The 19,017-nt window shown below is 36.7% G+C and overlaps 1 protein-coding gene across 18 annotated transcripts in view; it reads left to right on the forward strand.

Moving 5' to 3' along the window:
• MYT1L (myelin transcription factor 1 like) overlaps positions 1 to 19,017 on the forward strand; it is a 300,262-nt gene that overhangs the window by 208,550 nt on the left and 72,695 nt on the right. For 7 of the 18 annotated variants that reach the window (XM_036379337.2, XM_036379326.2, XM_036379327.2 and 4 more), the window contains exons 7-9: positions 8,977 to 9,948; positions 14,533 to 14,667; positions 17,191 to 17,281. In XM_036379337.2, the coding sequence (XP_036235230.1) occupies positions 8,977 to 9,948; positions 14,533 to 14,667; positions 17,191 to 17,281 (1,198 nt within the window). Of the gene's footprint in view, positions 1 to 8,976; positions 9,955 to 14,532; positions 14,668 to 17,190; positions 17,282 to 19,017 lie in introns of all 18 variants that reach the window. The other 11 variants (XM_036379324.2, XM_036379323.2, XM_036379328.2 and 8 more) reach the window with 4 other exon arrangements.

Genomic DNA, 19,017 nt, shown 5'->3' on the forward strand with positions numbered 1-19,017 from the left:
ATTGATGGGCTCAGCCTTTGCCAGCAGTGGAGCTGGTTGGCATTGGCTCTCCTGAACATGGGGAAGTTGCTGGAAGTTGTAGCCCACCCTGCTACCAAAACCTTGCCGTGTAAACCCATGGTAAATGGTTTATATTTGCCTTACTTGTTCCTTCTGAAATGTGTTCTCCATTTATCCCAGCTTATGGGATTTCCTGCCTTTGTCCCTTCAGTCACATTAATCAGTGACTACATCCATGTGAGTGAATAAAACAGACGATAGTCCAATCATTTAATGCTGAGTTCAACTGTTGCATGATTTGTGTGCATATACAGCTAATCTTTTACCATCCAAAATACGTTCACCACATTCAAACTCCTTGGGAATGGTCCCTAACCAGTGCTTCTTCACTTCATCTGGACACTGCTGGAAAACTGCTAAGTCACTCAAGTCAAAATCATCGCAGAGCCTTGCTAAGAGTATAGCAGCATGAATAATCACATTCGACTTCTCCATTTACTGTTCCATCATTAATTAATAGGGACAGAAGAGAATATTAATAATAGAGGGCTATAACCAAAGACGTAAAGAATTCTTTGTGTTTACTTTCTTCTTACACTATGGATTATTACTCAGCCTTTCCTGTCATGAGAACATAGGGAATGAGACAAATGCAGATTAAAAAGCTAGATGAAGGGATAAAAATAAAGGAACAAACACCCTAACTAAAACTTTTACATTTCAGATGAAGTAAAGTCTGGCACTTGTGCGTATAGATTTCTTTGTCTTTCCAGATTCTTTGGCACTGAACTCATTGAGGGGATAAAAAGAGACATGAAGAAGAAATTTCCATGCCGTATTTCAATACCATATTTAGCAGTTCTGTCATCCTCTAGAATGGTAGTGATATGTGCCTCTGTCCCTTTGGCCAGTCAGGTCAGTTTATCAAAGCACAAACAGGCTTTTTTTTGGTAATCAAACACAACTATAAAAAAGTAATTAAACTTAAAATGGAGACCAAACAATAATGTAAATTATACAGTCATGAGCATATATCCCATCCAAAGCATCTGTAGCATCCCATCCACATCAGCCTTTCCTGATATATCTTTGTCTATCTACAACCAAAAGATAGCTTCTTTTGGGTATCTCCTCATTCCTTTCACTGAGCAGTTCCTACTGTATCATACTAAAGATACCATTGAAATTCTGCAAGGATCAACTTGAAAATTTTGAGTGAAAGCAATATGAATAGGATTCACCCCATCAGTTTAATTGATAATGAATCAAGATAAACAGTCACTTCTGGGGGATAATTCAGCCAATCTACTATAGATACCTAGGTTAGGATGAAAAATCATATCCCAGGATGCATGTTTTTGTCCATTAGCTGTAAATGGAATCTAGATGAGTAGCTCATATGGAGACATGTTCAGTATGGCCTGACACTGAGTCAGAGATCTGAGCTGAAAAAAAAAAACAGTAAAAAGAGATTATGTATCCCTATACTAAGGATTCCAACCTCTTGTCTCAGTGAGAAAGAAAATATTGCTTTATGAACTGAAAAATGTGTTCTTCAGGCTGCATCCTTTGTAAAGCAATGAATATGGAGAGATATTCACAGGTCACTGTGAATAGGCACAGGTCACTGTTTCTGGAGCACTCTTTGGAATAGCCCCATGAGAAGCTCCATACCAGGAGCTCTCTGAGTGGGTGTTTTGCCATCAGTGCAGCTGGTCCTCTGCTCCCCTGCTGTCTTCCTGCTGTATCCCAGTATCTGGAGAATAGCTTTGGTTTCCTCATTGCCTGGTGACCTGCTGAGCTGTGGAACCCTGAGAGAAGGCAAGAAACTGCCAAACTCCATTGAATCATTATAAGGCTGTGAGATAAAATATCTTGCCTCCCTCATATTGACTTCCTGGGGAGAAAAAGTAGGATGAAATGAATGCCAGTCATCAGCTAAAGCCATCTCATTATCTGCCCAGACAGAAGTCAAGTTAAAACAATTAAGGGCTGCCTGAACTTGATTCACAAAGAAGTGTGGACCAGGTGGGAGTGACTGGCTAAATTTCCTGCCCTTGCAAACCCAGCATATCCACTTCTGTTCACAGATAATCTCAGCAAATTTCTTCTCAAACCTAAACATATGCCTTTATACCAAATATTGCAGATACCGCAAACCAAACAAGCAGGCTTCATACCAATCAAGGACCTTTCCTACTTAAAGGCATGCCTGTAGGTAACCAAAAAGTATTTTCTGTTGTCTCTGTGGTGGAAGAAAACAAGATAATTCCCAGAAAATTAATTGCCTTTTGACTTACGGAAATAATACTTTGGAAATAAAGGCTGTCAGGATGAAAAGACTTGAAAAACAGAAATCAAAAGGAAAAGAAATTATTATTCCATTTTATGCAGCACTTACTGTTTTTTATGTGGAGTAATAGGCCTAGTTTTGGAGCATCATCACAAGATGCTCCAAAGACATCATTTTGTCCATCAGCGCACATCTTGAAATATTGGAGTCCAGTGATGAACAACCAGGATGATTAAAGAGCTGGACCACACGACGTGCAGAAACACTGAAAAAACCTAGTTTGTTCACTCGAGGAAGAAAAAGCTAAGGGGAGAACTTAGGCTTCAGCTACTTGCACAGAGAGTGGACAGAAGATGTTAGTGTGTAGCAAGAGACAAGATGCAAGTTGTAACAAAATCAATCCATTTAGAAATAATAATGAATTTCTGATTATGACAGTGGTCAAACACTGGAATAGATTTCCCAGAGATGCTGTGGTATTTCTATCCTGGAAGACCCTTAAAGCTGAACTAACAGAACAGGGCCCTGATAAGTGCTCTAAGTTGGCACTTTTTTTGAGCAGGTGTTGTACCACAAAGCCTGCCGAGGTCCCTTCCAGCCTCAGCTACTGCATGATTCCGTGGCATCAGTGCACTGTCAATAGCATGTGACAGTCTCTTAAGATCAAAGAAAGGCAAACAGTATCTTGTGGTGAAATGACAAAATCTTAAACATATTGGCTTGAGTCGGAACCTAGATAACCTTTAAGAAGCTCTTGCAGTCTGGCACTTGAAGCAAAATTACCTCAGTCATGATCTTGTCAGAAGGCCTGTCAGATATCCTTAGATCGTTTTCCAAAACTCTACTGATACAGGTAGCTCATAGGGATGTGGATTGGGAAAACATGGATGAATAACAAATGACAGAAAATTTTAAAAGTATGTTGCTCTGTTTTACCTGGTGCTCTCTGTCTTTATATTAATAGAATAACCCAAGTAAGAACATCCATATTCTACCAATACTTAGTGTGAACATTTGTAGATCAGGATGCTTTCTATTCATGCAGGTGTGACACAAACAGAGGCATAATAATAGGTCATATGAAGGTCAGACAAAAAGGAGTGTTTCAGGGCATTGGTTATGTAAAACACCTCTGCCTTTAGACAAGAATGCACTGATTTGCACAGAAAACTAAATCTTCAAAATGCTTTTATACCAAAATAATTTATTAATATTCTTTTAAAAATTTGTTTAAATGGCAAGAAGATGAATTAAAAAGTAATATCTTTATGTGTTTGTCTTTATGTGTTAGTAATCACTCCATAAAAGGAAAGAAATTCAGATTAGTCCTTAGGAAACAGTAAAAAAGAAACAAGAAAAAAAGAAGGTAGTACTTGAATTTTCAGCAAGCAAAACCAGATAAAAAAGTACCTATAATAAATGAAAAGATCAAAACATAACAGAAAAAAAAGGAATTAAAAGATACATAAGGTGGCAAATTGTGCATATTTAAAGGTCTATATGGGCTTGACGCACTGTAGTCCTCACTATTAATTTATAATATACTGACTCCTACTGTAACATGTTGTGTTCTTCAGCTCAGGACTTCCTTGCCATGCTTAATGACTTCTACTCTCCTTTTATTTTACTTTGAGCATTAGTTATTAATTGAATACTATAATTCTAGGAGAGTCTAAATAATAAGTGCCTGTATTATAACTATTGTAAGTAGTTGTAGCAAGCTCAGAAGTGGAAAAATAAAAAATGGAATATAATGGAATAGCTATAGAGAGAATCAAGAATCAATTAACTAAGTGAACAGTTAACTTTTTCTTTTGACTTCCACTAAGTATATAAGGTCCATAAAGGAGCCAATTGTTATAACAACAAAATTGGTTGGGTCTTTACCTATAGCATTTCCAGCATAAAAGAACTTTAGGAAATTTTGCAAAGGTGAAGAAAGGATTCTTCATGCACATGTTCAACTTCAGAGTTCAGTGCATCCCTGAAGTAGGCATATTTAAATGCTTAGGCTCTATTCCAAATTCCATGTCAGTAGGAGTGTTTAGACTTTTAGGAGACCTTGCTTAGGTCCTTGGAGAGCTACAACTCTGTTTCTTCCGTATGGAGTGGAGAAGTTGAGAGCTCACTGGGTTTTCCACCTCTTTCCTTTCTCACAAGATTTTCCCTGAGACATCAATGTACAAACAATCCCCTCCCCATATTATGCTGTAACTTTCTAAGATTTGGAATTCATTTGTGCCTACATTGTCTTGCTAAATGTTTCTCATAGGCCAGCTATCAGAGACTGTAGCATGGAGATGTGTGCATGTACTTTGCATTACAGCTTAAAGGGAGAGGAATGGTGATGCAGTAGTATCGTGTGCTGAGCACTTAGGAATTGACAAGTAGCAGTGGCAAGAGCAGTGAAGTGTTTTAAATCAGGAAATGCTGCCTGGATAATGAAACCATCCATCTGGGCAGGAAGCCTGTGTGACCACATGTAGGTTTAGCTTCTTAGCCATCATGTTTGCCCATGCTTGGAAGAAAAGTGAGTAATTTGATACACAGACCACAGATCCGGAAAGTCTTGTTTCTGAAGTCTTTGTCCTTTGGTAGGAATGTAGCTGCTATTTCTGAAGTATCATTGCCTCTCTCTGCAGAATCTCTCAATCTAAATGCTGAGTATTTTCCTTTTCAAAAGGAAGGTGCTGTTTTGCGTGACTCCCTACACTGAAACCAGCAAGCCATTTCTTCTGAAAAAATACTGTTTAAAATTGGATGTTATAGGAAAAAAAGGAGGAAACAGTCAAGGATATAGAGTCTATAATTCTTATGCTCCTGTGACTCCTGGTATGACATAGAGTCACTGAAGTTCTCTGTGTCTCAATTTCCCATCTGTAAAATGGGGTTAAAGTACCTACCTCACAGGGGTGTTGTGAGGCTTTTTAAAATAATGTTTGTAAAGTGCTTTGAGATCCTTGGATGAAAGGTGCAATAAGAAATCAAATTATTCACTTTTTTGAGCGCAATACAAGTGCACTTCTGTCGAAATGGCTAAAGGCTTCCAGCTCTTAATAGCTGTTCTACACTACTCCACTGTAATTTCTTCCTGCCATTTGTTATATCTGCTGGGAGTTAAAAAGAACAAATTATATAATCTAGAATGTCTAAATTGTCATGATATTTCGTGGAAGAGGGCTAGAATAATCTGATATTCTTTTTAAACTGCATTGCAGATTCTTTGTCCGTGCAGCCCTAAAGTTAACATAAAAAGGATATATTATAACTTTGTGCATTCTTCACCTAAACTGGCTAGCTTATGTCTTTGTGAGACAAACTCAATCTCTTCACAAAATAAAAAGCTTCAGTTTACATCACTGGTTCCAAAACTTATGCAAGGGGTAGAGTAAATCTTTTACCTCTCCAGGTTTTGCAGTCATTTAACAGACAGCCATTAAACAGCACACTGTAAAGGTAGTTACTGAGTTACAGATCAAATCTAAGGAATTGCAAAAATGTGAAATGAAAGCAAGATTAAACTTTACCCACCTGAATCAAAGAAAAGGCATATAGTTCACCTAGAGCTGCTATTGTAACATACTTCCTAGAAGACCCTTAACTAATAAACAAACTGATTCAGTATTTAAAATTTCATTTTGATAAATGGATGATACAAGTACCTCACCAGAGCAAGCTTAGAATCCAGCTGTTATTGAGGGGATGACATGGCATACATAAATATCTTCCTCATTAAATTAACTGCTGCATGGAGGTAAGAGACATGAGTAAAATAGTTGTTAGAGAAAGGAGATGCAAAAACAGGCCAAAAATTAAAATATGAGAAATGAAACTTATTCAAATATTTTGCTTTCCCACCTCTGTCGTCTGGGATTACTGCTTTACACTTTCTTCTCTTCCACTACCTTTTTCTTCTTCATTTTATGACTGTATGGATGGGAGAACAGAAAAGGATATAGCCAAACAAACAGAATAAAAATACTGTAGTTATAGCTTTCACCCAGTTTACCTACTCAAACAGAATTTAGATGTCTTCTGTCATATGGTAAATGATTCATATTTTGACTTTTCACTTGTGGAGGCAAGGTATAACATATTCTTCTCCTTGGTGATCATTTACAAACACATTCCCCCCTTTTAAGAAACAATCTCTGAAAATTTTAACGTTTCAAATGTTGACCTATAATAGTCACTGCGTACCTGAGCAGTTCTCAGGATGACTTGGGAAATTTCTTTTTTTTCCTACTTTGTATTTCAGTATCATATTACAGCTAGATTTGGACTGATTTCACCAGTGTTTGTTGATATCTCATCCTAAACTTGAAGGCACTGGCAATTTTGGAGCTATGCCTTGTTGCTTCTTTAATTACTTTGATGTTCTTTTGCTGCATCTGATTGCCCATGAGTATAGTTACAAGAAGTGCTCCACAAAAGCCTCTGTTTCTATGGAACAATCTCCATGGCACCAGGTTTTATCCTTAATGTTTAAATTAATGTGGGATTTGTTTGTATAGTTTACTTTAGAAAATTATTAGTGTATTTGCTTTTCAAATAGCACAGACTATCTGTGCTATCCACTAATCTTTCATTGCTTTCTTCTATTCAGTTATTCAAGATGGACATTTTTCAAATAGGAAGTGTAAGTGGCAACCCTTACTTAACACTGAAAATCTGATGCTCTGATACTTTAATTTTTGTGGCACTGAAAGAAAAATGTGAATTATGATGATCATGAAAAACATAGCAACTAAAACAAAACCACCTTTTATGATAAACAGATAACCCACTACTGGCTTGGAATATCTTGTGATGTAGAAATACCATACAGTCTTCCTTATTATCTTTCCTCTGTATTTAAGCAGATAATATGTAAGATATAATATTTTACCATTAGAGCATTTTTTTTCTAGACATAGCCTAGTCATCAATCAGTTCAGCTGCTTAACTACAGCCTACTATCATCCCAGGATCCCTAACCACTGTGTAGAAGAAATACTATCTTGTGGCTGAAACATTAATTATTGTGCTATTTAGCTTTGTATATACAACTCTTGATTTATTATCTTGACTATTGACATAAAATCTATTTTTATCAAACACTATTTCCTATTACCAAAATGTTAGTGCACAAGCCACCTACTACCTGAAATTTCTCACTTTGATTTGTTTAACTTAAAATATGAGCCACACTTCAGAAATTGCTATGTGTTTAGATGTACTAGTGTTGAAAATACATCTAAGCTGAAAAGATGCTATCAGAAGTTAATGGATTAGCTCTTGAGCAGGTGTTAATAATCCTAGCTCTACTGGTTTCTTTCAGTTTGCACCAGCTGAAAACTGGACTAGCATGACACTGTAATGACAGATCTAGGCACTTTATTCTCCAGTGCTGGAAAATGTTGAAATACAGCTTGGGTAGCCAATTATCAAAATATTAGTTAGGCAGTGTTCATTACTCCATAATTATGATTGTATGTTTTTAGACTGGGTCTAATTATGACATAAATGAGTGAACATGAGATACCAGAAGATGCTCTCTGAATGATATTCATCTGATTGAGTATGGGTATCTTTAAGGTGGGCATCAAGTCTGAGTCCCTTTGTTGTCAATGAAGAGAAACAGGCACTTCTAGTGGTTATCAGTTTTATTCTCAAGTAGGTATCTTAACCAGATCAGGTGGGCTGTGTCCATAAAGTGTCTGCTTCTCTTACTGACTGAGGACAGAACCGTGGATGCAGATGTAGGTGTTGGTGTCTGCCTTGCTCATGTCTAAAGTTAGGTGAGGTGAATCTCCTCCTCAGTGCCTCTCATTGGCTCCATCTTATTAAGCCCTCCCTATGTTATTCAACAGTTACTAGACCAAAGCTGAGTAAAATGTGGTAACTCTGCACCATTCTGTTACAGTACAAATAACAGCCCTATTACACATATATGACTATAAAATTTGGGCTAGAATATTTACTCTAAATTATATTGTGCATATAATTCCTTCTGTCCTCCTTTCATGTAACAACGCTGTTAAAATCTTAACTTCTCCACAGCTGAACTGAGAGATTTTGATTTTACTGATGGATCCACTAAGCAAAATGCCATTTTAATCTTCTTGTATTGCTATTGGTCAACTAGTGTTAATTGTGTGTATGGTGTTAAAAATGTGACTTTTCCTTCTTGGAGTATACTCTTTCTCTTTTGGTGAATGGCATTCATCAGTAAGAGAATAAATCCAGTAGTACTCACTCCTTTGCCATCTACCATATTTACAGGAAACACAGGAGTGAGAAAAGTTGGAAACATAGGCAATTATGTCATCTGAATAATGTGATTGTAGTAAATCCCATAAAACTGTGAATATAGAAGTGAAAGGAGAAACATAAGTATTTATGCCATAATATTCAGCAGTAGTAGTAATTAGCATTTTGATTGCCTTTTTCTTATCAGTTCTGTGAAAGAAATTCATGTGAATAGCAAATAAACAAAAATAGCCCTATGGACTATAGAGAATTCAGTTCAAATGGGTCAGCCATAGTGTTCTAAAATTGCTGTATGATTAACAATATTTGACATGCAGTTTGTTTTCTGTCCGTGCGATTGCAACAACAGTTCCAATTGTAGCCACTTTTTTCTTTTCTTTTCCTTTTTCTTTCTTTCTTTGTTTCTTTCTTTGTTTCTGTTTTTTATACAGAAGACCATCAAATGAATTGTCACAATACTCGAATAATGCAAGACACAGAAAAAGACGATAACAATAATGATGAGTATGATAATTACGATGAACTGGTGGCCAAGTCATTGTTAAATCTTGGCAAAATTGCAGAGGATGCAGCATACAGAGCCAGGACAGAATCAGAAATGAACAGCAATACATCTAATAGTCTGGAAGATGATAGTGACAAAAATGAAAATATCGGTCGAAAAAGTGAGCTGAGTTTAGATTTAGACAGTGATGTTGTTAGGGAAACAGTGGACTCCCTTAAATTATTAGCACAAGGACATGGTGTAGTGCTTTCAGAAAATATTAATGACAGAAATTATGCAGACAATACTTCACAGCAAGACAATAGGAATATGAACTTTGTAATGCTAGGAAAGCCTGTGAACAATGGACTTACAGAAAAAATAGTGGAGGAGAGTGATGAAGAGGTATGTCTCAGCAGTTTGGAGTGCTTAAGGAACCAGTGTTTTGATCTGGCTAGGAAACTCAGTGAGACAAACCCACAGGAAAGAAATCAACAGCAAAACATGAACACTCGTCAGCATGTCAGGCAAGAAGATGACTTCCAAGGAAGAACACCAGACCGGAATTACTCTGATATGATGAACCTAATGAGGCTTGAAGAACAGTTGAGCCCCAGATCTAGGACTTTTTCTAGCTGTGCCAAGGAGGATGGTTGTCACGAAAGAGACGATGATACCACCTCTATTACTTCAGATAGGTCTGAAGAAGTGTTTGATATGACAAAAGGTAACTTAACCCTGCTTGAGAAAGCAATTGCTTTGGAAACAGAGAGAGCAAAAGCCATGAGAGAAAAAATGGCAGTGGAAGCTGGAAGGAGGGATAATATGAGATCATTTGAGGAACAGTCTCCAAGACACCTTTCTGGAGATGACAGGAAGCCTAAACCAAGTGACGGCCATGTCAAAAAGCCATATTATGGTAAAGGTAATATTTCTATATACCGTATGTTATGTCATGAGAAAGTGTGAGCTAACATGTTAAGTTTTTGCATAGATTTCTGAAATGAAGTTATTAATTCCACATAATGGGAACTTTATTAAAATTGTAGTATGACATGATTGTAAAATCGCATCATGCTATGATTATAAAATGAAAGAACTCATTCCGCAGTGTTAGAAATATGTACAGTATATCATTGGCTAAATTAAAAAAGCAACTTCTAAGGGAAACAAAAAAAGAGATCATGTTGAAAGAGGCAAAGATTTTTCTCAAGGTTTTAATATGTTTTATAGTAATAATTAAAAAAGAGAATTCTGTTGCAAACTATATTGAAGAGGGGGGGTTTATGTAGCAGATAGTCAATCAGCTATGAAGTGCATATATTACAGATTGGATTGGGTAGGTGGCATCGTGACTTATAAAATTATCATCAAATGACAGTTATTGATGAAGCCTCTCCTGTCTAAAATGTAGAATGGCCTGATAGAAATTGAACAGTATCAAAATGACCGATAACATAAGATAAGGGCAGTGACTGCACATTAATTATCTTAAGATACTAAGGTAATGGAAAGCATTTGCTATGCAAGGCATGGTGTGGCCTGGGCTGAGATCAATAGCAATTTCTTTCTTACGTGCATTCCACTTCACTGGTTTCATTCCATTGTGGAAACAGTTAAGGTGCTGCCTTGACCATAATTCAATACAAGAGAAACAAAAAAAAAAACCCCAATAAAAACCAAACCAAACAAAAAAAATCACAACAGACTAAAGGTTACCTTTAGAATGCCTTTTAATTTGCAGGATAATCATGGTGATGGTGTGTTTATATTGTGACACCCCTCTTTAACGTGTTTACATCTGTACATGTAGGGCCATGTTGTATTAAGTGTTCAATACCTTCTGAGATTCACTAAACACCCCCGATTCCCATTGACTTTAGTGGAAGTTGAGGACGTGGTATTTCTTGGGAGATGCTAAACAGGGACTAAGTTTATCTTATATTTGTTGCAAAAATATTTGGTTTGCTTTCTACAATTAAAATGGTGGGCATTTTTCTCTTTTTTTATAAATCTCTGTTTTGAAAAAGTAATCTGCCTGTGACATTCATGTAGGCAGACAACATCTTGATCCAAGAAAGTTTTGGTCATTTTTCACAAGTCTTAAACAAAAGTAATGATCAGTCTTTTCGAAAAGCATGTAAATTACTGATGTCAAACACTGCTGCAATGTATTTTAGTGAAGGTTTGTTTGTTCTAACCACAAATATATGGTCTAGTGTCTGCTTTAGTAACTTCGGGTATTTGGGGAAGACAACTTTATTTAGTTAGTGTGTTACTGCATAGCCATGTGGATGTTGTGCTAAATGTTGTTCACATATGACCTATTATGGATGCATTTCCCTGTGAGTATATGTCTCCAAAAACACAGAAAACATGGCAAACAAAAATTAATTTAGAACAGTTTTTAAATTCTGGTATTGTTCAGTCTTTCCAGTCTATATATAGCTGGGAAAACCTTTTTGCATATAGGCCTGCTGTCTCCGAAGAGCCTATATTATTTCTGACAGTGAGAAATGTATGGATATCCTATTTCAGTAAATTCTTTAGCTTCTTTGAACCATCCTATTTCTTGGGAGCTGCAGGCTGAATTGGTAATAGGTCCAAGACTCACCAGGGACTAAATATGTGGGAGTTTGGACCATGAAATTTTGCGGAGTGTATAATTCTTGACCTTTTTAATATAAAAAGAAAAATATTTCCCTTATTTAAAACAAAACATAACAAAACACACACACAAAAAAAAAACCCAACAAAAAAAATCCCAACCAAAAAAAAACCCAACAAAAAAACTTCAACAAAAAAAAACCCCAAACCAAACCCAAACAACAAACCTGTGGGAAACATTCTGGTAGTTGTTGAGAGAAGAAGCTTGAAGTAAGACAGTTGCTTGTATCATTTGTCCTCCAGTCACATGTTATCTTCCAAATAATGCTGGAAGAGATGCCTTCAGAGATATATGGTATAGTTAGGTGGAAGCTTTCTTGGGAGCACAGGTTTGCAGTGAGAACTGCCTCTTGGGTTCAAAGATTACTGAAACAACTATTAAGGGACCACTAACCGATTTCCCCCCTGCCATTTTAAGCTTTCTAAACAGGTTTTCTTCTGAAATTTATGCATTTTGAAACCTTTTAAAGTCCTTTGACACCCTTCACTCAGGAAATACTTCCATTGTGGCAAGGAGTGAGAAAAGGTTGCAGAGTTCAGTAAAACTGCAATATCTCTCCCAAATAGCAGAAGAGGATTTACAGAACAGTATCCATTGTTTTGTAAAAAGTTATGAAAAGTTTACTCAAATGTCTTCCATTAAAAGCAATGGGAAATTGTGCAAGTGCAATTTTATGCAAGTTTTGAAATCATTAAGAGTAGTATACAGCATCTTTTCTGAACTCATTAGACCATAAAGGCTCTAAGGCTCTGATATGTGCTATTACTTTTTGATGTAGACTTGAATGCAGAGCAGGATTTGCTTGATGCTGTAGGATGCAAGTGTCTAGATCCTCGGCTGCTCTAAATTACAATACCTTCACTGACTTTGGTGGAGTTCTAACAATGTCGAGTAGCTAAAGTTCCTCTAGTTTAAAGTCTCTAAAAAGCCATTATGGTCTATTATAATCATCTACATTTTTTGCAGTCCTTGAATATTGTTATATTTACATAATTTATATTTCATTTACATTATCTATTCACTTATCTAATACTTTTACACATCCCAAAGTACTTGACTTGATGAGTTGCTTAGAGTTGTGTATGTATGTAGCTGTGGGCTTGCTGTTCTAGTGGTCTCAGCACAGGCCTATCTGGCAGGAATTCAAATCCCTCCTCTGACATTTGCTCCTTCTGTGGCCTTGGGTTTAACTTCTTGATCTCTTTCTTCAATTTCTTGATGTATGAGATTATGGTCTTACCAGAAGTGTTGTGATAACTGTATAGCACATTGGAGATAGATTTATATGTTTATTTGTTGTTAAAGAGCATGAAACAAAGATCTGTGTTCTACAGTCCATATGCAAGTTAAGTAAAATAAAACCATCATAATTAGGAGTTCTATTTGCAAAATATAAGGTTTAAGTATGATATTATATTTTAAGAATGGGTTTAAAACATGGAGAGTCATTACAAGGAGCTAAAGATTTTCTGTAAAATGAAGCTGTTTTGGAAGAACTTAAAAAGTAAAAGTATATATAAAGCATACCAGAAGGAAATCAGAGAAAGATGAGTACAAAACAGAATGTGAACTCTGGATTTTATTGATTCATGATGAAAAGAACAGGTTGTCCATGAAGTTCCACAAGTACTGAAATTTCCCCCTATTGTGCTGAGGGTTCTGTTTGTTGAAGCTGGGATGGAATTTAATGTAAAAAAGGCTTACTGCAAAACAAGTAGCAAAATCTTATTTTACAGAGATGAAAGCATAAATACTGAAGCAGAGAAATTACAAGAGCAACATAAAATTCTTAAATGAGGATAGTTCAGATTGGGTACTGAAAGGAATGGTGGACTAAAAAAGATGTTGGTGATCTTGAGCCAAAACTGGAGCAGTTTGAATATCCTGAATTTTTACCCTTTAATACTGATATGAAAATCAGCAATAATGTCCGAAACCTGGCAACTGTGGTCAAGATGATAAGATGTAATTTGTATCATGTGCTTGTCTGGAAGAATAGATGTTCTACACATGTTCTGTTAAAAGAAATAAGCAGATAAAGTTATGTGAGAAATTTCTAAATCAGATTAATGACACCAGTATTCCATTACATCATTGGCAGAAAACTTTATTTTGTGGAAAAAATGTCTAGTTAGACTTTTCTTTGATTTGTAGGCAGAAGTACCCACAACATTCTAAAAGGTCATTAACCTTTCAAGCATATGAATATTCAAATGTTACATATGCATGTTGGTAATGGCCCAGATTTACACGCAAGCGATACTTTCAGTAATTCTGATTACAATGTTTACTTCACCATAATTTATTGAAGATCAAGGAATATTTATGTAATTTTACCACTTTGTAAGGAATTTAAAGAAAACAAAAGTAATTTCCTCATTGTGCCTTGGAAAAGGGATTTTTGTGGAGTCATTATGCTGAACAGCTGGGTTTGCTACTCTCAGGACATTGAACGGCTATGACAGTACATTTGCAGACCTTAACACGTGAGGCAAATAAGAATGTAAAGAAGGGAAACTCCAACTAAACAGTTTCCAAATGACCTTTCACCCTTGAGCTAATGCTTGCCAGCAGAACATTGATTGACAATGGTATGGCTTTGCTATAAAAAGGTCATTTTCCAATCACTGTGAATGGATTTTGCCGTGATCATGGGAGCCTGCAGTCTGAGAAGATAACAGGATAAAAGTGACAGAACTGTGATAAGAAGTAGAAGGGTTTTTTTTCCAGTTTTCATAATAACATTTACCAAAGAGTAAATGACATGATTAAATGAACCTTCTTACAGAAATGTGAAAAGACTCATTCACTTGACACATTTGTTGTAAATTATAGATCCCTCAAGAACAGAAAAGAAAGAGAGCAAATGTCCTACCCCTGGGTGTGATGGAACTGGCCATGTAACGGGGCTTTACCCCCATCACCGCAGTTTGTCAGGATGCCCACACAAAGATAGGGTCCCTCCAGAAAGTAAGTTCACATTCTTTCATGGAAACTGGGGATAAAACAACAAAAACTTTTCTAGCATGCTTTTTAAACCTTTTATTTAAAAAATTAATTTCATTTTTCAGTATGGTTTGTCTCAAGTTAGTCAACTGTTCTGTGTTATACTTTTTCCTTTATTCCATCATTTCCATTCTTTACTAACTTTACACTAAAAGAACAACTTTTAAAGCTGTATTCTTTGATTTTTAGAATCCTAGGTTATTTTTAATAGACATATTTAGTCAACAGAGAAAAAGGTTTCCAGAAGATGTGCACTGCTTTTGCTTCTGCGTGCTAATGTCACATCAACTGTCCTTATTGTCTTGTACAGGAATAATTATTCCTGAAAAACTTGCAAGCCCTTTCCGTTGTTATTGTTGTGTCTGAAACATAATTTATATTAAACTAGTGCATATTATAAAAAATAAGAATTTGGCTGTTTACTTAGCTACAGAACTCAGGATTTTGAGCAAACAACCCCTCTCAGTCACATGGGTGGAACTTCCTGCCATGTCAGCAAATTCTGTGCATAGGAAGTTCACCCATATGAGCTCATGGACACCCACCTAAAGGCAGAGTGCTTCTTTTCTGGAAGTCACCTCCTTGTCTGGTGAAATCAGCATAGTTCTGTTGAAGCTAATTACTCTGTGCTGGTTTTCATCAGGACGTGTCTAGCTAAGATCCAATTATCTTTCACACCAGTTTTAAAATGGAGTTGTGGATTCCATTCCATATAGACCTAAAATCCTCACTGTCCATTAGCACTTCTAGACTTAACCTCAACGAATTTGCAACAGCCTTAAGGAAGTGTTGTAAAGATGGTTAGAACTAAAATGGTCCCCAGTTTCCAAAGGAAAGTAGATTCTGATGGACAGGAAAACCGAAGTAGATTAGCACTGCAAGAGTGGCAGACATAACAAGTCTCCTCTTTCCTGGTACAGTGGCTTCTTCCAGAAGTAAAGTAATAAGGAAGTGCTTTAGGAAACTTTGCTGTAGTTTGGTTGGTCTCTGAATACAGTAGAAAAATAAAGTAATTTCTCTGCTTTCCAAGACCCTGTAATTTTCTGAAACACAAATATTTATTCAGTTGCTCAAAGTTCTATCATTTTTTTTCAAATGGTAAATAAAAAGCTCTTTAGAAGACTTTGCAAATCAAAGAAGAATATAGCTTTAAACTGTTTGCATGCTCTTGTACCTACTAAAATGACAAAGGTGAGCTCATCTTTTTTTTTTCCTGTGATGTTGGCCTTGTGAAGCATGTTTCAACAACAGCTTTAAATATTAGGAATTTCAGAGTGAAGCTTTTGCATCTATACACATTTTATCACACTGATGATGGGGTGATGATGATGATGGTTATCTTTTAATGAGTATACATGGTCTAATTCTCAAGTCTCTGAACAGCTTTTATTCAGTTCTTAACTCAGTCAACGTATCTAATGATTTTATTAGATTTTTTTTTTTTTTTTTGAGTGAGAACTAAATACAGGCTTCCAGACCACTTCTTGTGTGAGAAAATGAGAACTTCAAAAGGGCTGGCTAGCCTTTTTCCCATTGAGTGATGTACTGCTATCCAGCTCTGAGACATGGATTCAGATATGCCTCATGTCATAAAAAACTCTTCAGTGTTCCCAAAAAGTTCTTGATAATTTGGCCCTTCATAGCATGAGCTTTATGATTTAGAGGGGTACTGCTCTGAGCAGCCTTGGAGTAAGTTTTCCATCCAGCTTGCAGTGGATGCAGATGTAAATCAGTTTACTTGCTTAAGCTTGTACCACTTATTTCTTTTTTACATTTTTTTTCTGCCATCCCTCAATTTTTAAGTACTTAATTTTGGTTCTTAGTATTTTGAAAAAAAAATATCACATTTGTAGAGAACACAAGTGAAAAATAGAGCATCCATTCTGCTCACTATGTAGATATGAATGATATATCTATGTGGAAGTGAGCAGAACTGGCCCCTAGCTCAATCGGGCTGCCTTATAGTTAGGGTTAAATTCTGTTCAGGGTTGTACTGAGGTGTGTTTCAAATAATTCAATGTTCTACCAGTATAACTTGAGAGCAGATTTTTAGCTCATGAGTTTGATACTGCGTTTATAAAGCTATGTATTAAGAATACATACATTTCCTGAAAGAGTTTTCCAGTCTGTAATTTTGTTTTTGTATGGTTGCTAGCTCCCTCTTTACTGTTGAGCTGATCTTTTCTCAGTGGTTTTGTATGAAGAAGATGTTGGGCGTCTTCTGCTTCACTGTTGCACCAGAGATGCATTTGTTTATAGGTTCTGTAACCTCCATAACTTTCACTGTTGCCCTGTGTTAATGAGCATAGGGTCACAATACTTAGTTTCCTCATCAGGCTTTATTGGCTATGTGTGTCACGTGTATTTTGAGGAATGCTGGTTGTTAATGAATCCTGCTTTGTTTTAAAATGGTTTCATATATACTGGGATTTGATTTTTTTTTCTTGTTTTCATACTCTGCTGTTTTCTCTTACTCTCCTTGTCAAGTTCTTGCCATGCATGAAAATGTTCTTAAGTGTCCTACACCAGGCTGCACAGGCCGGGGCCACGTAAATAGCAACAGGAATTCCCACCGAAGGTAAGGATGCCGTCGCTGGACACCAATCTAGAGGGAACAGTGCCTCCCAACTGCAGCCCTTCTAGCAGTCCATTGGTGGGGGGGAGTGAGTGTGTGTCGTTGTTCTGTTCTGAGGATTGACAGATGGTGCTTCGTGTGCTTTATCCATTTTAAGGAGTAACATTTATTCATGTAATTTCTGAGGAGAACGAGTGTGTTTGCTGGAGTATGGATGAATTGATCCACGGAAGACATTTTAAGCATCCTTAGCTTTTTGAGTGGACTTTTTTTTTCTTTTTGTTTTGATATTTGCTGAACAGCAGTTATGCAAAACAAGTGGTATGACTGCTCATGGGTGTGTTGCAGGGAGAAAGAAGATTTTTTTCAGCATCGTCAGGACTAGGACAGAGTTCTTGTTCTCACACTTCACTCTCCTCGGAGATTTTTTTCTAGTGCATGAAAAAAACCCACTCTAATCCTAAATTATTGGGGTTTTTTTTAATACACAAGAAGCAGCATTTTAAATACACAGCTGTTAGCTTTCTTACTGACCACAGTCTTAACCCATAAGTACTTATTCAGCTAAAATTGAATGAGAATCTTGGCTGTTTAAGAAACATTAAGAACATGTCTCATTACATTTAAAAATGAAAAGGCAGAAATAATAGAAGTTAGTATTCTAGTAAAAAAAAAAGATCAAGGAAAAAAGCAACTTTTCCATAGCTTCCTAAGATTAGTAATAGATTCTTAGAGAAGAGATGCTACTGCAAATTAAATTCCGTCAAACAAATTTTGAAAACATCACTTTAGTGTTCTGCATGTCACAATTTTCCCACAGAAAAAGAATAAAATCTTGCCTATTCCTTTATAATTTTAAAAAGCCAGAAAATTTAAGAGGATAAGAGGGTAAAAGGAACTGTGCAATGTTCCTGTTATTGAATTCCTTTTTCCTGTTAATTGTAGCATGAAGGCTTAAGGGAGTACAGGCACTGGACATTCAGTCTTACCAAGCCCCTCATATCAGCTGCATTTCCCCCAGAAGACTCTTGTGGGTACCAGCCTGCCTGCAATAAGCTCTGCTATCCCTTCTCTGCAGTGATGCTGCCAGTAGATGCAGCAGAAACCTCTGAGAAGGCTTTATGGGAATTACTGCTGCTTGAAGCAGCATTCACTTCTGGCTGAATATCCACTAGAATACTTGAGGTGTCTGAGAAAGAGCATGTCAGTGGAGTGCAGCTGCCCCCTGGCAGGGCTCCAGAGCTGCACAGAGCTCCCTCACCCTCTGCAGAACTAGGGCAGTGAGGGCGGGCAGGGGGGAGCACTCTGCAGTCTGTGCTCACCTCTTTCTGCAGCTTTTGGGGCATTTTTCTCTACTTCACTTTTTTTTTCTTTTTTTTCCCACTTATTTCCTGTAAAGAAGGGAACATCTGGGAATGCTCTGATTTGCCTTTCGCTTTAATTTCTATTCCTGTGGAGAGCACAGAGAGCTTCGGTCACATAAGCATGCAATAGACTATGACAAGGAAAGGAACTCCTCCATTGTCAGGTCACAGTGTTTTACAGCTTCACTAAGAGCACCATCTGCTGGCATCAATATATTTATTTTTCTCAGTTCTAAATCTTCCATAAGAATCAGGCTTATTATTGCCACTTCAATAATAGTTCAGCATTAGCAAATTTAATTGAATTTCCAGTGCAGACATGCTTTTCATTTTACATCATCTACTATTAGAAAGAATACTTTAGTGGCTGAAATT

Source organism: Molothrus ater, chromosome 3 (genome assembly GCF_012460135.2).
Source record: "Molothrus ater isolate BHLD 08-10-18 breed brown headed cowbird chromosome 3, BPBGC_Mater_1.1, whole genome shotgun sequence".
NCBI classification, from domain to species: domain Eukaryota; kingdom Metazoa; phylum Chordata; class Aves; order Passeriformes; family Icteridae; genus Molothrus; species Molothrus ater.